This window comes from Archocentrus centrarchus, chromosome 15, assembly GCF_007364275.1.
Source record: "Archocentrus centrarchus isolate MPI-CPG fArcCen1 chromosome 15, fArcCen1, whole genome shotgun sequence".
NCBI lineage: Eukaryota > Metazoa > Chordata > Actinopteri > Cichliformes > Cichlidae > Archocentrus > Archocentrus centrarchus.
Window position 1 is genome coordinate 7,489,704 of NC_044360.1, and position 23,263 is coordinate 7,512,966.

Genomic DNA, 23,263 nt, shown 5'->3' on the forward strand with positions numbered 1-23,263 from the left:
ATTTAGTCACCTTGATAAAGACACTGACTTGCAAAGTAATTGTTTCCAGTGAGACATACAGTCATACAGTAATTTATGCAAACAGCATTATAGAGATTATAGCTTGCCGCTTGTAGTGTGCAGCCTTAGAAAAGAGGTAGTTGGGAGGGGGGCAATAAGTAAAGTAGTGGCTTACGTACAGTGAAATGACAGCGTTTCAACACGCGGGGGCAGCATTTCCTGTCCTTTTTTAAACTCAGGGCAGCGTGAGGAATTATGTAACATCTGCATTTAATTAATTCACAGTGGGTCATTGAGGATAAACATTAAAAGGGGACTAATCTACCAAAACCAGTCACCAGCCGTGTATTAACGGGGTCATTTAGGTAAACCCAGTCAGTTTATTAATTTTAATCACGTGGACGAACTTTTTTTTTTTTTTTTTAACCGGTGTTTAATAGATGTTATACTCGCAAATGTCAGTGTGAACCCGTTGCCTCTTTTATTGCTGTCATTTATTTCCATTATTTTGAACAATCTTCAAATCCGGAATTGCCAGAAACCAACATCGCACGTCGCAGAATCCCATTGGCTGTCCAAGTCACGCACAGGAAAGCAGCTTTTTTCATTGGCTGCCATCCTCCTAACGACGCTCCGATTCGTCGCTGCCTGGACTGGAACTGGATAGTAAAATATCTTAAAAAAAACTCTCCGATCACCTTTTTAACTTCTGCACATTTTTTAAGACCCTGTGCTTATCCACCCCCTCCCAGTCAGCGATGTCGAAGGGCAACGTAAGCGGGTTGCATTAGCGTGTAGATAAAACACATACATATTTGTGTACCCCGCTGTCTCCTCCGCGGGATCTCTGTGGTCTGTCAGACCTGCAGGACCAGGCCGACCCCATCGACTTTTCTTCCGCCAGTATCTTACAGTAAGAAAATGGCTTTTATATATATATATGTGTGTGTGTATGTATGCGTGTCTGCGTGTATGACAGGTTTCCCTCTCTACATTACCCATTAACAGGACTCCACACGCGGCTGGTGTTAAGGTGGGTTTTGTTTTGACATTTTTCATCTGAAAAAAGGTCGTTTCTCCGGTGAGACGTTCACGGCACCGCCGTTGATTGGAGTTGTCTCGCTGCATATAGATCGTTTATGGCGGGCATGGCGTTTATCTCATTCATTTCCGCAGGCAGCAGGTTATACAGACGGAGTGGCTGTAAGTGTGTGTGCGCGCATGTCATCGTTTAATTATTGACGGGGTGTGTGTTGGTTGACTTTAAAAAATCTCCGTTGCAGCCGTAAGGTGAGGGAAATGAAAGCAATGGGGGGCGGAGGAAGCAGTGGAGGGGGAAAAAGTGTCCAGAGGTTAGGAGACACAGTAAGGATTTGTGACGTGCTCTGCAGGGTTGGGGCTGGGAAAAACGAGGCTAGCGAGCAATAAAAGAACTGGTTAGGCCAGATCCAGATTCTTGTTTTAGGGGAGGACCGCTTGGCTGGGATTCAGAGAAATAACCTATCCTTGTTTTACTCGTGCTTCAGTGCTGAATGGATTTAAAAGGCTTGCGCACCAGTAGGATTTAAGGATACCTCAAGGAAACTTTTTTTTTTTTTTTTTTTTTTTTAAATCAATTTTCGGGATGTTTATTCAATGACACCTCTCCCCCCTCCTCTGGGATATTAAACTTAAAGCGTATCCACTTGCTCTTATTTTCTAAACGCTACTTGGCAGCTTAACAATGGCACTTTATCTCAAAGGTAAGCGATGTTGTGGCAGGTATAATAGTAACCCGAGGTGGGTTTATACGATCATCTTTATACTACTGTGTTTTTCCTGCCAGCCAGGATCCAATTTCAGATCATTTACATCAACTTTAAGTTGGTCCCCACATATAGAAGGGCGCAATTAATCACATTTTACTGTCAACTACTGATTATTAAAACAAGATAATAAAACTACACTATCTGCCAGGCTGTTACGGGTTTAGTTCACGCCACTTAATTAAGAAAAAAGTTTTAGTTTTTCAAGTGTAATAAATCCACTATTTTTCACTATAATTGAGCACCCCTGCTTCGTGGTAACATGTTTTTTGTGTCAATAAATAAATTCATTAATTATTTCAGATATATTTTCAAACTCTGATGCCTTCATGTGAAGAGTTTTATTTATATTATCTTTAGTACATTATCAGCAATCTGTCAGCAACGGCTTTCTGGAAGACAGGCTGGTCAAAGATTACTAGTTTACTCAGTGGTTGTATTTCAGCCCTCCTGCTTAACAGAAATGCACAACTTTGACATCTTTTATAGCACAAAAATTCAGTTTATCATTTGCTAAGGCACATGCTTTAGTGTTAAAGTGGGCTCTGTTTTGGAGTCTTTTACTGGTAACATGGTTCTGGTGAAAGATGTGTATTTTTTTCCACATTAACACAACACTGACAGGAGATTGTCAAATCTTTAAGTGTCGTTTGATGCTGGTCACATGGAACCTGTCTTGACACATTTATTTTTCCCTCAAAGGCCACTTTCCTGTTGTCATTTTTTGTCTCTGTGCCAGACGCAGTTGGTTATTGTGTTGTAAGATTACACTGTGCTACTTCTGCAACTAGAGAGAAAAGCTGAGAGGGAGGCTGTCAGGAATTAATGTGTCGCAACTCACATCAGATTAATGATTCATAATGTTTTTATATACTGGTATGTTCACATAATCTCAGAAGTACTTAAAATTTTTAAATTATTAACAGTAAATGGTGCTATCAAGGCAGCATCCTTGAGGATTATAAGTGTGTGTGTAATATATATATATATATATATATATATATATATATATATATATATATATATATATATATATATATATATATATATATATATATATATATATATATATTTATTATTTTATTTATTTATTTATTTATTTTTTTTCAATTAAGCTCAGATCTTTATTTTTGCTTGTTTCTTGACTACCTGGCTGTCATTTTTACCTGTTATATTAAAACTTTTTTTAACGCCCTCAAAGGCATCTGTTAGCTGTCTGAGGTTGACTTTTCACTGTTGTTTACATATCTATAAATCAGATTGTTGCACAAAAGCCAAAGTAATCATGAGGGTGTTGCTGCTTGTGATAACACATACTAAAGTGATTCTATAGGTCATGTCAACGCGCATCATAAGAATGATACCCCCCCCCCCCCCTTTAGATTTTGTTGCTTTTATCAAATGGTGCATATGGCTGTTAACTCAAAGGCTACAGTGTGCTCATGCTTCAATAACGGTACAAGAGCCTGTGTTTATGTCTTCTTTGAACATTAGTCATTCAGACGTTTCCATTGTGATCAGGGCTGCTGAGATAAATCTGTTGATTATGTTCTCAGTTTTGTGGATTAATCAATTTCTCTAAAATGACCGTAAGTAAAATGGAAAAATCCTTTAAAGGAAAACTTTGAAAACACATCAGATCTCATTGGGGGGAAAATATGCTCGATCTCTGTACTGATGCGGACTGATTAATGTATTAGGAACAAAAAGGAGCCACAACGTTTGATGGAAATTAAAATAATCAACCTACAGAGGGCTGAATTCTAAGACACCCTGAAAATCAAAGTGAAAAAATAATGCAGCAGGCTAGTCCATTTTGCCGAAATGTCAGTGAAGCAACTCACAATAGTTTTTGTGGCCTCTATGTGCTTGTATGCATGCCTGACAATGTTGGGGCATACTCCTAATGAGATGACGTATGGTGTCCGGGGGGGATCTCCTCCAAAATCTGGACCAGGGCATCACTGAGCTCCTGCACAGTCTGAGGTGCAATCTGGCAGCATCGGATGGACCAAAACATAATGTCCCAGAGGTGTTCTATTGGATTTAGGTCAGGAAAGCATGGGTGCACCAGGAGGAACCCAGGACCTACTGCACCAGCCTAGGGTCTGACAATGGGTCCAAGGATTTCATCCCAATACCTATTGGCATTCAGGGTGCTGTTACCTTGCTTGCAAAGGTCTGTGCGTACCTCCATGGATATGCCTCCCCAGACTATGACTGACCCACCCCCAAACCGGTCATGCTGAACAATGTTACAGGCAGCATAATGTTCTCCATGGTTTCTCCAGACCCTTTCACATCTGTCACATATGTTCAGGTGAACCTGCTCTTATTTGTGAAAAGCGCATGGTGCCAGTGGTGGACCTGCCAATTCTGGTACTCTGTGGCAAATGTCAATCATGCTCCACGGTGCTGGGCAGTGAGCACAGGGCCCACTAGAGGACATCAGGCCCTCAAGCCATCTTCATGAAGTTTGTTTCTGATTGATTGGTCAGAGACATTCACACCAGTGGCCTGCTGGAGGTCATTTTGTTGCTGTGGCGGTGCTCATCCTGTTCCTCCTTGCACAAAGGAGCAGATACCAGTCCTATCCAGCTCTCCTAGAGTAACTGCCTGTCTCCTGGAATCTCCTCCATGCTCTTGAGACTGACTGGGAGACACAGCAAACCTTCTGGCAGGATGTGCCATCCTGGAGGAGTTGGACTACCAGTGCAACCTCTGTAGGGTCCAGGTATCACCTCATGCTCATGCAGTAGTGACACTGAAATGCCAAATGTGAAACTAGTGAAAAAATAGAAAGATGAGGAGGGGAAAAAATGTCAGTGGCCTCCACCTGTAAAACCATTCCTGTTTTGGGCGTTGTCTCATTGTTGACCCTCTAGTTCACCTATTGTTAATTTCATTAACACCAAAGCAGCTGAAACTGATTAACAACCCCCTCTGCGACTTAACTGACCAGATCAATATTCCAAAAGTTTAACTGACTTGATGCTGTAATCTGATTTTTTAAAGTTTTTTTTGTTGTTGTTGCTTTTTGGATGTGCATATAAGCAGTGAGCAAAAAGCTGCAAATTCTTACTTTATTTAGCTTTTCTTTATTTTCTGTCACACAGTAATGTGAAGCGTTCTCACGGGGCTCTGAGATCCTGTAGGGGGGTGGGGGGGGGGGGGGGTGCGTTCAAGTGCAGTCACCAGCACAAAAGTCGATTTAGAGCCAAGAAAAACCTTTTAGGAATTATTATCATGTTTCTACTTTGTGTAACTGAATGAATATCAGTTCACTCAATAATTCAACACACAAAAATCAACGATAAATAAAAAAAGTAAACATGGAGGAAATGTAGCACTCTGAGGAACCAAGTATGTTGCAGCACATTAAAATTGTCTTGTGTCTAACTCTGTATCTCGCAATCTTGTGTGTTTAGGTCTGAGTAAAGGCGTGGCCAAGGAAGGGATGGCTCAGTTCGAGGAAATGATGCAGCAGCAGCTGGAGAGCTCCATGCATGCCGAGCTGGAGAAGCTGCTGAACACCACCACAGGGGCTGAGAGAGAGGTATACCAACTGTCTGTTTCTCTGCCTTTCTCCCTCCCTTCCTCCCTCCTCTCTGACCATCTGGTTGTGATTTAGTTAGTTGGTGGGGTTCACAATGCTGGGAAAACACAAAAATGACACATACTAGAGCACACTGCCAAGAAGGGTTCCACCTACACACAGACAGGAACAAATGCATAAAGTACGTCATAATATAGCCATGACATAGGGCTGCTGGGAAAACCCACAAACTGCTGAACTGAACTTGAGAGTGGACTCTTTTTTTTTTTTTTTTTTTTTTTTTTTTTTTTTTTTTTTTTTTTTTTTTTTAGCCCATGGCACCAGTGTAATAAAAAATTAAGAATATGATCCAAACTGAAGTAAAAGCAATAACACAGACTTATCTTTCCTCTGTGGGTTTTGTTGTTGTTGTATGTTTAACTAACATAAAGCTTGACAAAACTATAAATAAACAGACACAGTGTTTGGCACTGTGTATGTGTGTGTGTGTTTCAGTCAAGCCCTGTTTAACTGCAATGAATTAGAGAAGATGGAATGAAACTCACAGAGTAAAGAGGTGAGGAGTCTGTCACACACATGAAGCATTAGCAGTACTTCAGAACTTTAAAATATATAACAATAGCTTTTTGTACTTGCAGGAGGCTGTGTGTGTAAAACGCCTTGTGTACACACACACACACACACACACAATAGGTTACTCAGTGAATTCTGATATAACTCTAATAGCACAGAAACCTAGAAAGTGCAGTGATTAGCAGATCAAGTCTAGAACTGACCCTGTCTGTGACACCCAGATGCTGTTTTTTCTGTGTGTGTGTGTGTGTGTGTGTGTGTGTGTGTGTGTGTGTGTGTGTGTGTGTGTGTGTGTGTGTGTGTGTGTGTGTGTGTGTGTGTGTGTGTGTGTGTGCGCACATCTGTAATAGTCCTGTATAAAAATGTCAGCGTAAGGGAAAACTATCTCAAAAGAAATTTAATTAGATCCACCGATACTGAAACAGAGACCGAAATTGCAATGCAAACATCCACAGTTATTGTATTGCAGATTCTCAGACTCAGTTTTTACACTTAAAGCTTTCCAACTTTTGATAAATGGAAGTTTAAATTTTTATACATCAGCCCCCCCCCCCAACCCAAAAAAAAATCCCAAAACAAAACAGTAAAAGACCTGTAATTTTAAGTATAGTGTTTCAGTCATTTTTTTATAAGGTGTGCAGCTTCTCTGGCAGTTTTTTTTCTTCCTTTTTTGCCCTCAAAGCAGTAAAACTCTGAAATAACTGCAATTTCAGAAGTGATTCCTCATTTTCATATCTTTCTGGAAACCACTGACAGTGATTTTGCAACTCTCATTAGTTTAAAATAAAATATTTGTTTTTCAGGTGTCCAAGAAAGATTTCAGGGGCTTCAAGAATCTCTTCCATAGATTTCTGCAGGTGAAGGGGCCATCAGTGGAGTGGATCAAGATAAAGAGACCTCCAGAAGAATCTGTAAGCCTGCTTTGTGTGGTTTTTGGGTATAGATTGTATATGTTTGCATGTGGTTGTGTATGAATTTCCACCATTCATATAGTGTTTATTGTGCATGCAAAAAGGGGAAAGACCCAAAAGCAATAGTATATATGCCATATATACATATACACATGGATCATAATAGAAAGTAATTATCATTGAATACAGAATAGAATAACTTATTTAATTAGTGGGTTTTTGTTGTGGAGATGTGCCACTAAAAGCACCACTCATTTCATCATCAATCATTTTTATAGTCCGCCTCTGTGATTGTGAGAAAAACCGTTGATGTTGCATTGTATTGCAGACATCTTGCAACTTGCAATAACAGCGCAGTTGTCACATGAAAGCAAAAATGGAAACTACATTTATTTTTCTGCACAATGTTTTCTAACAAGACCTAACCCAGGCAGCAATGAAGTGTTACGAGTAGGGATGGGAATTGATAAGAATTTAGCAATTATGATTCCATTATCGATATCACTTATCGATTCGATTCCTTCTCGATTCTTATTCGGTTAGTGAATAAAATATACCACAAATGGCTTGGTTTGCATTCACTCTTTTAATGTAAAACTGGTATTAAAAAAATAAGAATTCCTGTTTCAAAATTAACATTTTAACATAAAATACAGTTGCAAGGTGTGCGAGAACCAGCCTCTGAGCTAGCCAGACTGTGGCAGTCCTCATCAACTAAATGTTACAGGAGATGGAGATTATTTATACAGTATAGTGAAAGCAGTACAGCAAAATAGGGCTGCAAATATCGATTATTCCATTGATTAATCAAGTGATCTGATTAGAAATACTTTTTTCGTATTAACAATCAATCTGCATATTTTAACTTCCATACTGTAGTTTTTTTTTTTGCTGTATGAAACAAACAGCAACAAACAGATGGAGCAGCTACAAAGTTCTCTTTTTTTCACGTTGACACTTTCTGATCATGTGGTTGATGAAGGACCTGTTTCAAAGTAAAGGTTTTAATGGTGGTTACAGGAAAAAGCGCAGCTGTTTTGGATGCTAGAAAAACGTTTCCTTTCGCTCCATACAAGGTCACCGACTTGGTAACGACTCCGCCTTTTTGCGCTTGCTGCGTGTGCACAGGCTGCACGTAAAACAGCTGCTGCTGTTGCTGAAACACTGTGAACATAATTTTGTAATGCTTTTTATCTTGATGCTTCTGTCTTCACGCTGTTGGATATATTCCGAACCAAATAATGTAATGTAATCACGTAAATGCGTCCTCACGTCAGTGGAATCGATAGGTGGAATCGTTAAACAAGCAGACTAACAATTCCAAGGAATTACTGTTAACCGGTTCTTGATTCCCATTCCTAGTTACGAGAAATCAGCCTATACTATTTAAGACTTTTTATGTGAGACTAACATTGTTCAACAGTTGTAGAGTTGTTGCATCAGATATCTACCCTGTTCAGAGCTGACTTTTGGATACCTGTGTTTTTCAATGAGCATATCCACCTTTATTAATTACAGTTTGAACTGCAGTCCATTTTTGACTGAACTCCAACTATAATTCAAACCGTTTCAAGCATAAAGCTTAATAACCTTGGGATATTTTGGTAGAGTAGATGCGGCTCTTCACTTTCTTCCAGAAGATTCATGATCATGTGCTCCAAGAGTCTTTAAGACATCATAAACCAAAGTTTCTCATATGCTGAGAATCATTTTTTGTAGGTTTTCTCATCTAAAATGTACTGCGGATTGTCTTCTGTCTCTCATAACTTATAAACATAATGTACTTTTTTTTTAATTGTGTTAACCTGTCAGTGCTAGGGTGCTGTCAACAACCACCTGAAAACGGTATCCAAAATATGTAGAACAGCCAGTGATGTGATTAGCTCTTATTAAGATGAGATAAGATAAGATAGTGTTTATTTGTCACATGCGCAGTTATACACAGTACAATGCACAGTGAAATGTATTTTGTACCTGCAACCATATATACACACACATATAAATAAGAAGAATAAAAATAAAAATATGTAATTCACACTATACACTATATACTATACACACTTTTACATGGAATTATAGAATATTATAATATTTACATAGTGCAATAGTGGTCCAGTTAGGGCTCAGAGTTGAGCAGACGGATGGCTTGTGGGTAAAAACTCTTCTTCAACCTTTCAGTCTTAGCCCTCAGGCAGCGGTAACGCCGGCCTGATGGGAGCAGGGAGAAGAGAGAGTGTCCGGGGTGGCTGGGCTGTTTTAGGATCTTCATGGCCCTCAGCCTGCACTGCTTGGTGTAAATGTCCTGCAGGTTGGGGAGGGTGGTTCTGATGGTCCGTTCAGCTGAACGAACCACCCTTTTTAGGGCCATGAAGTCCTGCTTGGTGCAGTTTCCCATCCAGGTGGTGATGCTCCCACGCATGATGCTCTCGATGGTGCAGGTGTAAAAGTTCCTGAGCACCTTGAGTGGGAGCTTGAAGTCTCTCAGCCGCCTGAGGAGGTAGAGACGCTGTCTGGCCTTCTTCACAGTGATGTTTATGTGATGAGTCCAGGACAGGTCCCGTGAGATGGTCACTCCCAGGTATTTGAAAGTGTCCACTCTTTCCACCTCAGCACCACTGATGACAAGTGGATGGTAGTCCCTCTGCTGCTTCCTGCTGAAGTCCACGATCAGTTCCTTTGTTTTGCTGACGTTGAGCAGGAGGTGGTTCTCCTGGCACCAGTTCTCCAGGCGGGAGACCTCTCTCCTGTAGGGTGTCTCTTCATTGTGGGAGATCAGTCCCACAACACCAGTGTTGTCAGCAAACTTGATGATGACGTTGGACTCTGACATGGCCTCGCAGTCATGGGTTTACAGTGAGTACAGCAGAGGGCTGAGCACACAGCCTTAGGGGGGATCTGGTGTTGAGGGTGAGGGAGGATGAGGTGAGGTGACCCACTCGTACCACCTGTGGTCTGCTGGTCAGGAAGCTGTGAACCCACCTGCACAGGGATGGGCCCAGGCCTAGGTCCAGCAGCTTAGAGACCAGCCTGGAGGGAACTATGGTGTTGAATGCTGAGCTGTAATCTACAAACAGCACTCTCACATAGTTCCCCTTACCGGTGTCTATGTGTGAAAGGGTCTTGTGGAGGAGGAAGGTTATGGCATCATCTGTGGATCTGTCTGGCCGGTATGCGAACTGTAGTGGGTCGAGGGTGGTGGGCAGTGAGGAGGTGATGAATGTCTTGATGAGTCTCTCAAAGCATTTCATCACCACAGAGGTGAGTGCTATGGGCCTGAAGTCATTGGGGCTGCTGGGGTGTGGTTTCTTTGGGACAGGGACTATGATGGACTTTTTAAAGCAGGTGGGAATCACACACAGTTTCAGTGAGAGGTTGAATATCACTGTAAACACAGGTGCCAGCTGGTCAGCACAGGTCTTAAGGATACGTCCACTAATACCGTCTGGTCCAGCCGCTTTCCTGCTGTTTACACTTCTAAACACCCTCCTCACGTCACGCTCCGTCACAGTGAGTGTCTCCACCCCTCCGGCCGGGAGCGCAGAGGGCTGTTGGCTTCCCGACTCGAAGCGCGCAAAGAAGTTGTTGAGTTCATCAGCCAGAGAAGCATCGGCACTCACCGGGGGTGTGTGTGGTGCTTTGTAGTCCGTGATGGTGCGTAGTCCCTGCCACAGTCCCCTGGGGTCAGACTGTTGTAGTTGCTGTTCCAGTCTGCGGCCGTAGCGATGTTTAGCCTCTTTCACCGCTCTGCGGACGTTGTATGATGCAACCTTGTAGTCCTCCATGTTCCCATATTAGTCATAATTGAGAAAGAACTGGTCACAATGAGGGGCTGGGAGGGGTGGACCCAAATGCAGGACTCGACCACGACTTAACTAAAAACTGCTTTATTTCCAAACTCGAATAATACAAAATACAAAATCTCAACCAAGGCCAAAAATCAACTGGAAGCCTGGGAGAAAAGAAAAATAAAACTCTAAGCGAAAGCACACAGCTAAGGGGAAACCATGGGGGGAACAATGACGACGACACAACAACGAACAAAGGCAGACTAAGGGTTTAAATACACATAGGGGATTAGGGCAAGTGGAAACAAAAGGGGCAAAAACAAAACAAAACCCCAAGGAGCAGCAGAGTCCAAACAAAACCCGGCACATCGACCAGGGCAGGCGGAGGGGGCCAGGAAGGAGGGCCCGAAACAAACAAAAAAAACCCCAAAAAACCCCAAAAAGGCAACAAAGTCCAAAACAATGAAAACACAGTTCTGGAGGCCGACCGCACTCCCAGCGGCGGCAGCGACGAAGACAAGGACGAGCAGGAGGCCGACCGCGCTCCCAGCGGCAGCGACGAAGACGAGGACGAGCAGGAGGCCGACTGCGCTCCCAGCGGCGGCGACGAGGAGGACGAAGGCGAGCAGGAGGCCGACCGCGCTCCCAGCGGCGGCGACGAGGAGGACAAAGGCAGGCAGGAGGCCGACCGTGCTCCCAGCGGCGACGACGAGGACGAAGGCAGGCAGGCTCAGGATACTTGAAAGGCTCCAAACACTTGAAAGGTTGAGGGGACTGAAGCTGAGGGGACTGAGGGGACCGAAACCGTGGTTGAGGGGACTGAAGCTGAGGGGACTGAGGGGACCGAAACCGTGGTTGAGGGGACTGAAGCTGAGGGCACTGAAGGGACCTGAGTGACTGAGGGGACCAGAGAAACCGAGGCTGAGGGAGCTAAAGCGACCGAAGCTGAGGCTGAGGGAGCAGGATCTAAGGGAGCTGGAGCTGGGTGAGCAGAGGGAGCAGGATCTAAGGGAGCTGGAGCTGGGTGAGCAGAGGGAGCAGGAGCTAAGGGAGCTGGAGCTGGGTGAGCAGAGGGAGCAGGAGCTAAGAGAGCTGGAGCTGGGTGAGCAGAGGGAGCAGGATCTAAGGGAGCTGGAGCTGGGTGAGCAGAGGGAGCAGGAGCTAAGGGAGCTGGAGCTGGGTGAGCAGAGGGAGCAGGAGCTAAGAGAGCTGGAGCTGGGTGAGCAGAGGGAGCAGGAGCAGGGTGAGCGGAGGGAGCTGGAGCTAAGGTCTCTGAAGGCGAAGCTGAAGGCTCGGAAGCTGGAGACTGTGAGGCTGATGCAGAAGCTGAAGGCTCGGAAGCTGAAGCTGAAGACTCTGAGGCGCTGACTGAAGACGAGGGCTGGGTGCTCCTCACCCGAGGAGCAGGGACGGGTGCTGGAGAGAGCCCGTCCTTGGCTACTCTCACCCGTGGGGTAGGAACGAGCACTGGTTCCGGGTGTCCAACAGAAGCGTTGCTGTCAGCTGTCTCAGAGTCCACATTCTCTACAAACTCAATCCTAACGTTGGTCAATTTCTTTTCAGTCTCTAAAATCATAGCCTCAGCAGAGGATGACAAAGAGCCAGTGAGGATTATTTCCTTAACAAAGTCTTGAATGGAGTCAGGCAGAAAAGCCAAAAGTCTTGGATGTGCTGATAACAGTCTGTGAACTATTTGTCTCCCGATCTCCCGGTCCTTTTCATTGGGAATCTTAAGCCATTGCTCACAGAGCACGGTTATAGCATCCATAAACTCCTGTTTGACATCCTCAAGAGTACAAGCAGTCTTAACAGAGGGACTCGTGATCTTAATATCTACTGGCTGTGCCAACACGGTCCTTGAATTGTTGTTTGAAACAGGAGTCTTATTGTAATAAAGTGTAATCACAAGTTGGCCATGATCGTCATACACAGGGGAGAAAGCTGTGGAGAGCTGGGGCTGCACAGACCCTGCAGCGGCACTGGGCAGAAGCTGTGCAGAATCCACAGAGGAGGCAGGTGATGGCTGTTTTTGCTGCGGAGAGCCGCGCTTCCTCCTGCCTGAACAGGAAGTGCAGCTGCGGCAGCCTCCTCCTCCCACTGACGTGCCAGGAACTCAGCGGGTGAAGAGCAGGCTGGTATCGATGAGGAGGGCGGCGTGTAGGCAGCTGTTGCAGCAGGCAGCTGCCGAGGCGAAACATGAGCTCGCGATGGAGGTCGGGAGCGACAACGGTGAGGCTTCTTCCTCCAGCTGGGCCCTCCCAGGGCGAGGCGCGTGCCGACGTACCGTGACTCGCATTCAGAAGCGAGCCACGGCTCACACACGTCGGGCTCGAAAAAACTGTAGTCCGCTGGGTCCATGGTGGTTGCGTCGTACTGTCACGATGAGGGGCTGTGAGCTGGGAGGGGTGGACCCAAATGCAGGACTCGACCACGACTTAACTAAAAACTGCTTTATTTTCAAACTCGAATAATACAAAATACAAAATCTCAACCAAGGCCAAAAATCAACTGGAAGCCTGGGAGAAAAGAAAAACAAAACTCTAAGCGAAAGCACACAGCTAAGGGGAAACCACGGGGGAACAATGACGACGACGCAACAACGAACAAAGGCAGACTAAGGGCTTAAATACACACAAGGGGATTAAGGCAAGTGGAAACAACAGGGGACGACAGGTGAACCAAATGAACCTAATGACAAAGGGGAAGCAAAGCTCAACACAAAGCACAGGGAACAAGAGACTGTCAAAACAGGAACTGACTAAATATAACAGACGTAGACCTAACACTGAAAACTTGACAAAGGGAACATACACAAAAAACAACAAGGGAAACTAAACAGCATACTCAAACAATATAACTATAAGAAGCACTAAGAAACATAACCTGAAAAGTACAACAAAGAAGGCTACACAAAAGAAACTCAAAACGCTGGGCCACCGGCCCAGGACCATGACAGTACTTCCTTCTAGTAAAATGAAACTGATAAAATAAAGCCAACTGCAAAGTGCTAAAACCTGTAGGTCCTCTAGTTCATTTCTGGTGATTTGAAATTTTTGTATTTTATTAATTTGTTGCTTGGCGATAGTTAGCAGATGCATGAGTCTGTGTATCGCACCTTTTATGAATGCAGCTTGATAACCAAACTTTCTAACACTGGCATGCTGAAAAGCCAGGTGGCTTCTGGCTCCAAAAACTAACATGGCAGTAGACAAAATCTTTTTTCTTTCTTTTAGCGTTTTTGCTCTTTGGCGTATGGGCCATCAATAAGTGACCTCTAGAGTCCTCTGTCCTGTGTTTTTGCCTCTACCTGGCTCCAAGTATTACCCACTTTCTTGGGGGTTCCATGTCACAGCCTGTCTGATGGACTAATCTAGATCTTGGAACTGAAAAGTCCAACACTTGGGATCTCCAGATGTTCCTGAGCTGTAGAAAGGCTGTTCTTTCCTTGCCAATCCTTGCTTTAACATCTGCATCTGGGTCACCCTGCTTGGTGATAATTCTAAGATAATTTAATGACTCCACTTCAAGCAGTGTGACTGGCTCAGCACTGTTTGTACTGATTCTTATGGTTTTTGTATTGTCCTTATGATGGGGCCTACTCGTGTAGAGGTGTCTACTAATATCAGGGTCTTATCCTGTGTCTGCTGCTTGCTGGTGGCTGTGAGAAAGCAGGGCTATGTCATCCTCGAATCTAAAACCAATCTCTGACATTGTGGTGTCTATGTCTGTGTTTTGTACAATCTACAAGTACCACACACAAGTGTGTCTCCATAGTTTCTGTGCCAGTTGTATGTCTGTAATCCTCCTCTCTGCAAACGGATACTAATGCAGGGCCCCTTTATGCTTCTACAGATCTACACAAGCTAGCTGATTTTTAAAGGTTGTCCTATTGGAATGATTCTAAACAAATGGTAATGCACCGTTATAGACTTTGCAAGGAAAACACCAACATTTCTGATCTGCTTGTTTGTATCCTGAAGGTCCTCTCGTGCATTGCGTATGCATGCAATGGCAAACGACTGCATTATTTCTCTTGGAGTTTTGACTAATGGACGGACCCTCCTTTCCACCACCCTACTCATAGACCTGAGGAGTGTGATTTCTCTGATAGTTGGAGCACACTCTCTGATTTCCCTTCTTAAAGATGGGGACCACTGCCCCAGATCTCCATGCAGTGTTGCAGAGGCATGTCAACCAAGACAGCCCTACAACATCCAGAGCCTTCAGGAACTCGGGGCCCTACAACCAAAGAGTTGTTAACCACCTCAATGACCTCACCTCTAGTGATAGGCAAGTCGTGCCCCTCGTCTCCATACTTTGCTTTCACTACAGAAGGCGTGTCACTGGGATTGAGGAGGTCCTCAAAGTTTTCCTTCCGCTGGGCGACTATAGCCTCAGTTGAAGTCAGCAACGCCCCACCTGCACTATACACCATGTGAGTAGAGCACTGCTTTCCTCTCCTGAGTCACCTGACGGTTTAACAGAATTGCTTCATGCCCATCCAAAAGTCTTTGTCCATGGCCTCGCCAAACTCCTCCTACACCCGAGTTTTTGCTTCGGCCACCACCCGAGCTGCGTTCCACTGCCAGTACCCGTCCGCTACCTCTGGAGTCCCACAGGCTAACCAAGCCCGATAGGAGTCCTTTAGCTTGATGGCTCACTTCACCTTCACCAGCCACCTTGCAGCCGCAGCTCTGAGCAGCAGCCTCAACAATGGAGGTGCCTCCTTCAAAATGATGTTGAAGTTCTGCCAGAGGTGGTAGTTGAAGATTTCATGGACTGGGGCCTCCTGACCTTCCACTCTGCTTAATATTACGTGGCTAATTACTATCCAACTATACCCAATACCCTCTGTTGAGTATATATTAGACCTAGAATGGATTGTCTAAAAGTTTCCTTCAACAGATGTAAAAGTCAAGTGTAATCAGTTTGAAGTTTATACAATAATATGAATTGCTTTTTGTCAATGATTATTCAGCAAGCTTTTGAAAACAGGAAAAGTAATCCCAGTTTGAGATGTCATTAACATTTTCACCTTTTAATTTTGCAGATATTTAAGTGCATCTTCTCTTACAGTATGTACTGTCGTGCTGTGACTTTAAAATGCCTGTTAATTTTTGTTAACACTTACACCTCCTCTGGCAGGAAACCAAACAAACCACAGGAGTCAGTCTTTGTGGCGCTGCTGTGTGTTGGTTACTTTACAAAGTGAAGTGCGAAGTCGTCAGGGTGTCTTGGAGTTGGTTGTGCTTTCACTTAAAAAAGAGAGAAAAAAAAAAAGACATTGTGTAGAGCCTCCTTAGTTTCTAATCACAAGGGGTGCCTTCAGTGCTCTCATCTAGTTTCCTCAGTGCTGGGTTTTCATGTTTTTGTGTGCGCTTCAAAGTACAAGACTGAAAAGTTTAACAGACTGCAAAGTTATCCAATTCAGCCCAATCTCAAGGGAGTTCTTTGAAATCTGAATGCTGTGTTTTGTGTCAGTCAGAGCTGTTGTTGAGCAGTTAGGAGCAGCTCTTGAGAATAGCCAGTGAGGAAATGGATCTGCAGAAAGCAGATGAATCTGAGAGTTGGCTTGCAGGCTGCATGCTCTTTCAAACTCTGTTATTTCTTTCTCTTTTTTGATACAGTGGAAAGTATGACTAATAAAAGAAATGAAAGCACAGCAGTAGTGAATTGTTAAGGGGTAAGATGCGATTGCACAAACATGCTGAGGCAAATGTTAGACCGTGTAAAACATCCATCCATCCATTTTCTTCCGCTTATCCTAAAACAGTGGGGAAGAAAGTGGCTGTGTGGATTTCAGCATTGATTGGGTGCCACCCTGCAACAAGTCTAGCTGTGAAATTTTCTCGCCAGTAATATTCCACAATCAACTGTTAGTGGTATCATAACAAAGTGGAAGTGACGTGCAGAGGACGCCAACTTTCTGCAGAATATATCACTAAAGACCTCCAAACTTCATGTGACCTTCAGATTAGCTCAAGAACAGCACATGGAGAGCTTCATGGGATAGATTTCTATGGCCGAGCAGCTGAATCCAAGTCTGACATTACCAAGCGCAATGCAGATGCGGTTCCAACATGACTGCGCACCAGTGCATGAAAGCATGAAAATGCAGTAGCATTAGATTAGTTTGTCTTCACATTATAAAGACACTGAAACCCCACCCATATACATGAGGTGACATCCACTGCAATGCACTGCAGTTGTCCTTTTCTTGTGTTTCACTGGCACATATAATCATGCCAGATCAATTGCCCTGTCGTATTGTTGCACCACATTGGAGATGGATGAATTCCAGACTGAGTCAGACAGGTATAATAAAAGGATTAGTCACTAAAGTCATTCAAGTGTTTTATTTATAAACTTTCTTTTTGTGCCTTAGGTTCACATACGTGTCATCTGCTTTCTGGTTTCCTTGAAATTAAACAATCTGTACTTATGAACAGACATCACAAGTTCGGTTGAATGTGACTCATTTGAAAGTTTTTTAGAGCTCTGGAGAGGTAGAAGTGGACAGTAGTTTCTCTTTTTTTTTCTGCTTTGGTTTTCCTGCCCCCTTCAGTTTTTACAGGTTTTTAAGGGCTAATAAATGATTTTATTAAATCATTGTGAACATAAATATTCAGTATTTGACAAAAACACTCCAAAAATATGTATTTGTGGCTTCATTGAGCTTTTGCCAACCTGTACCACTCCTTTCTAGGTGTTTATAAGTGTTAACTTATAATTTTTGTTAGTGTTTTGTGGATTATGAACTGCTGTTTTACAGATCTGTCATAAACTGTTATTAAGCTAGGATTAGGAAGTCTTCTTTATCCCCCTGTTAGATTGTTGAGGGTGTGGGTGAGTGGATTGTATTAATGTGCACCCATCCTCAAGGTAGCAGTATGAAGTCTTGAAAGTTACTTTTTAAAAAAAAAAAAAAAAAACTGTTTTGTCTTTAGTTTAGTTTAGTTTAGTAACTTGATCTTGATGAGTTTAATTTTTATATTTGTTTCGTACTTTTTTTTCTACCCTTTGCTGAGATAAAGTAGCATCTTCATTACATGAAGTTCAAATTTAAAGTCAAAACAACCCACAGAAATATATTCGTTTTATTTGCTCTTGCTTTGAGCCGATTGCAGTCATGCCAAAGAGTGCAGAGATACACTCACACACATTTGTGTATGTAGATAAAATAATCTACCTGAACTGCATCTACTCTGCAGAAGTTGCTAACTCGCCAGGTAAACAACTTTTGTATGCTAACATAAAACTATAGCAAGGCACATTAAATTGAATTCAAATCTGATAATGATTATATTCATTTAATGCATTTTTATTTGGTGAGCAGCATGGTGGTGTGGTGGTTAGTATCATTTCACAGGAAGTCCGGGGTTCAAAACCATCCGTGGAGTTTGCGTGTTCCCGCTGCAGCCTCCTCCTGCAGTCCAAAGACGTAGATGTTAGGTTAATTGGTGAGTCTAAATTGCCATAGGTGTGAATGGCTCTTTGTCTCTCTGTGTTAGCCCTGCACGGGACTGGCAACCTGTACAGGGTGTACCCTGCCTCTTGCCCTATGACAGCTGGGATAGGCTCAAGCCCCCCCGTGACCCTGAACGGAATAAGTGGAAGTGGATAGATGAATAGATGGCATTGAGTGTTTCACCTGTGAAAAACCTTATTGCATCATAAAATCAATATAATGAATAGATCCCCGGGGTAGAAAGCGTGCATTTTTCAGCACAGTCGTGAGCTCAAGTAAAGAAACCGGATCTTCCTGACCACAGGCTCTTTATTTTACATTCAGCAGTTACACCACAATGCAAGCTAAACAAACAAGATAAAAATACTTAGATTTCCTCTTAGAAAAGAGATGTTCTTTCTAAAGAAGTAGGAGAGGTTAAGGGCAGTTCGATATGTTACTGTGTGCCAAGAATTTTTTCATATATAGAATAGAATAGAATAGAATGCCTTTATTGTCATTATACAGGATGTACAATGAGATTGGAGGGCCACTCCTGTTCAGTGCCGTGCAACAGAAAATCAAACTCTCTAAAATAAAAATAAAAATAAAAATATTATAATCTAGTATAATCAAGAAATATACAGAAAATAAACAATGTATAAAATATACAAAAAATAGAATGTATAAAAATATATACATACGTATGTTGACATAAAGTAACTTCCTCATTTACTTTACATGTCAAATAATCCAGTGACAGTAAACAGACAACACCTGATCTGTCTTTTGCTCTTCGTGCGTTCGCTCTCCATTTCTCAGTTGCCTTTCTTAAACTCAGAAGCTGCAGATGGAGAGAGAAAGGATTACAGCTAGAGAGAAGGGCAGGAGAATATGAATGGGGAATGAGGATGTGGCTTCACAGGAAGATAAGAAGTCGCATAAAGAAAGACGGAGGCAGAGAGATGATAGAGTTTGGGAGAGAAAATTGATGAGGCAAGAATTGGAAACGGAGAACATAAAATGAAATAAAAATCGTTGACAGACCGTAATGAGACTGAGGAGATGGGATGAGTGTGTGCATGTGAGAAAGAGAGAGAGAGAAGAGGACATATGGTTAACTAAAGTTTCTTAACAACTACAGCCAAAAATAAATTATTGTTAATAATAATAATAATAACTGCCAGCTTGACTAAGCAGAAAATAGTGGATTGATTGGATAGATGAATGTTTTATTCAGTATAACCTAAAATTAGTGATTGAAATTAACTCACTGGGAGAGTGTTTACTGAGGTCACAGAGGGAGCCGAGGACCATTTCTGTGCAACCAGAAGTCTTTGTTGCAGCCACAGCCGTCGCGCCCCGTTAGCCTTTAAATAAAATGTGGGTTTGAGGCACTTCTATGTTGGCTTCACTTTTCAGACCCTAAAACTTTATCTATCTTTTATACAATGCTCATAATGTCAGTTTTGTCACCAGCTGCTGTTTGCAAGAATGACAATGGTGAGGGTAAGCTAAGTGTCATTAATTTGATTAGCACCGCCACAAGGAGTCGTAAGGAGGGACTCCTGTGGGTCAAATTAGTGAGGAAATCTTTTGAGAATAGATGCACTTCTTAAGAAAAAATTTCTCGATTTGGCAGCAGCAATATTCGTATTGAAAAAGGTTTCTTTTCAGCCTGTGCATTCACATGTATAAATCATTTAAGCGTTTTCAAGGAATAATTTCAGAACTTTGCGTCACTTCCGCCCTTGGCCTGAGCATTTTAAACTCATCTTCGAGATTATTTGCTGACTGTAATAAAAACGCTGGATAAAAATGTCAGACTCAGTCCTGCGGGGAGATTTGATGGCTCGCAGCACCAGAGTTGTTAAAGGTCATATTGTTTGTGTGCGTGCGGTATGTAAGAGATGAGATGAGGTCGTGGATGAGCATTGTGATGCTGAGGTTTGTTTTCTATAGGAAATGTTTGTGGCTTGGAACATCTTGAATGTCTTTATACAAAGATGGCAGTGGTGAGTTTTAATTTATATAAAAAATAATGGCAGACTGGGGGGAAAATACAGATGTTTGAACTTCATGATGGAAAAAGGCACCACTGTGACTCAGTAACAGCTGAATGTAATTTCATGACTAAAAATGTTTGTATTGTTTGAAATTTTTCTAAAAGGAAGATGTTTTTTTTTTCCCCAACTTGTTTTTCTCATAAATGCAGATACAGTGTGATTTCATTACTGAATGACTGTTCACATCAAGTTATTAGTAATATATTTAATGCACAGGTTGGCTTTAGTATCATATCATGTACACTACACCATGGCAGCTTCAAAGCTGTCTGTTTGGAAATTAATATTAAATTAATATTAATAACCATTTTAAAAAGGGACATCTTGTGCTTTTCGTTATTTTCTATGCTATACAAATGAGGTGAGCATATTTGTAAGTAGTACCTGTGTTCCAGAAAACACCAAGGCCCACTTTAAGACAAATAATTCTTATACTGAGCTGTGAGTCATGCAAAGCAACTGTAATAGAGTCCAAGAATAAAAATAGGGAGTTGGAAATGATCTCAACAGGCCCCATTTAATGTGTACAAATCTTAATACAACGCAAAGGGCTAGATGGCACTTAAGTTCAGTATTTGTAGATGTCAGGAAAATTAAACAAACAATAAACATGAGGATTCAGCTGAGTAAATTCTTAATTTTATTCTTGCAAGGGAGCAGTTACAGGCTCGCCGGGGCAGTCCCTGCAAGTCACTTTTACCGTATTTTTTCGGACTATAAGTCGCTCCGGAGTATAAGACAAAAAAAATGCATAATAAAGAAGAAAAAACATTCCTCTTCTGTGTCGCTTTTGTCAGACTTGTCGTCAGTTGCAGTTCCAGTTATTCTGGGTCATTCTGGTTTCAGTTGTCACTCTGAAGCCTATGCTTTGTTGATCCATCCAATGACTTCCAGGAAAGTTGGGTGGTGCATGGTGCCGTGAAGCTGTGCTCTCCATCCATCATCCACTGGCAAGACTGCCTTAAAGCTCCAGTTCACGGAGATGTCAAGTGTCTGGAGTATTTTGGTTTATGTGTTAATAATTTCACATATAAGTCGCTCCGGAGTATAGGTCGCACCCCCCGGCCAAACTATGAAAAAAAGTGCGACTTATAGTCCGGAAAATACAGTATACATATTTGTGTGTATGCCATAAAACTGACAAGCTTTTAAAATAAGCTAAAGACAGGAAACAGGCTTCGTGACCCCCACAGCTCTGGAACATAATGATTATGGGCCTGAGATTCCAGTCCCTGGAACGGCCTTGGAGACAGAAACAACTTAAAGGTCGCTTAGAGCTTCACAATGTACAGTAAGCATATATGTGTGAGTAATATAAAACTCAATTTTCCCAGCAGTAGAGTATCAAGAGTTAAACAGCCCTGTGACCTGCTGAACTTCTCTGGTTCTCTGGTAGTGAAAGGCAGTGAGTAAATTGTTTCCTGTTAGTTTCAAGGTGCTGCAGATCGCTGTAAGATGTCTTCATAAGCACAGATGCAAGGATTGATTGCACAGTTCTTTCTGTTGTGTCACATGAGGTTTAAACGTGACATTTCTGTCTTTGCAAATTACACAGCTTAAAATTTACTGCCACCTAACGTAAGGACAGCATGAATATAAATTTGCCACATTTTTTTGTTACTAGTTTAGCTTTTACAGAGATAGCTGTACTGTAATCTGGATGTAGTTGGGATTTAGAGGAATGATAATATTGTAAATAATAGTGGACCAAGCACAGAGCCTTGTGGTACCCCATTGTTTATTAAAAGTGACTTGGTCTGAGACCATCAGCCATTCACCATTTGTAAGTTTATTCACAGTTAATTTTCTGTGTATTTCTGTAAGATTCAGTCCCTGTTTTTAAGCTCAGTATTAGAAGAAATCAATGAGCTGACATGCCAAAAGACATACAAAGTGTGAGCAAAAAGTTCTGTGAATCATCCCATTAAAAAGACACCACAACAGGCTGATCTTCGCTTTAAGGTGATCTTCTCATGCAACTTTTTTTTTAAATCACTCCCTTGTGCATCTTGATTTCACCATTGTTCTCAAACTTGCACAAAGAGGAAACATGAACTTCTCTTTGGAACTGACCTGGCTTTTGTGTGGAGGATCACTGCTGCATATATGACCTGGCAGCTTCTAAGCCTGAAGGCTGCACATCAGGTCAGGAATGTGGCCAGGAGCATGTTTATCCTTTCCTTTCATATTAACAAGGTTGTTCCCAGTCAATTCATCTCACCTCCCAGGGGGGCAAATTATTAACAGGGATTTCTTGTATAAGTTTCTGAGACAACTGTGCAATGACATTCAACGAGTCCTTCCACAAAAACATCAGGTCAGAATGGGAGTTTCACTCATCTAAAAAGCCATTCAGATATGCACAAGAATATTTACCTTCAAACCATGTTTGGCTAAATTTAGATCTGGTATGGATGGTATACTCACATTTTTTTTTTTTTTTTTTTTGCATTTTTGGCCACAGCGGCTTTCTATGACAGTGGAGAGAGACAGGAAATGGGGGAAAGATACAGGGGAAGACACGTGGGCAAATTGGCGATGGGCCGGGACGCGAACCTGCGCCGCCTGCACCGCAACGCGGCGTGTCTATGTGGTCGCCGGCTTCACCACCAAGCCACCCAGGCGCCCTTACTCACATATTTTACAGTACTTTCAGTGACACATCCAGAAAGCCATGTGATTTTCTAAGTACTGCAGCCAAGTCAACAGCAACTGAAATATTATGCAAGTCTCCTAGTGACATTAGCATTGTGCTTCCCCTACCCTTAGTAATATCAGTATAATGTGAAAATGTCTTTCCTCTGCTACTCATGCTAACATGTTGTGAAAACCATAATTTTGTTACGTAACATGATAAATCCTGCTGGCATACTCATGACTGTAATCTAACAGTGGGCTGGTTGCAGTCGATATATTTTCACTTTCAGGTGTTCACCGCTGCTTCTGACAGCAGCTTTTTAGTCAAAGGGAACACTGAAAAGCCTGTTCAGCACATTGCACTGGACTTTAAAACACAAACACAATGGAGAATAATCTTTTTTTTAGTAATGTGGTTACTGAGATGATCCTTGTAGGTCACTGAGTGGGCTCTTAACTTGGCTGGAGTAGCTGGAACACACA

General features: G+C 42.5%; 1 protein-coding gene across 2 annotated transcripts in view; it reads left to right on the plus strand.

Annotated features, from left to right (window-relative positions):
* The first annotated feature begins 639 nt into the window (after positions 1-639).
* ugp2b (UDP-glucose pyrophosphorylase 2b) overlaps positions 640-23,263 on the plus strand; it is a 44,934-nt gene continuing 22,310 nt past the window's right edge. The window contains exons 1-3 of one of the 2 annotated variants that reach the window (XM_030747489.1): positions 640-913; positions 5,234-5,361; positions 6,738-6,845. In XM_030747489.1, the coding sequence (XP_030603349.1) occupies positions 5,263-5,361; positions 6,738-6,845 (207 nt within the window). In that variant the 5' untranslated portion in view covers positions 640-913; positions 5,234-5,262. Of the gene's footprint in view, positions 914-1,623; positions 1,743-5,233; positions 5,362-6,737; positions 6,846-23,263 lie in introns of those variants that run through there. The other variant, XM_030747488.1, reaches the window with a different exon arrangement.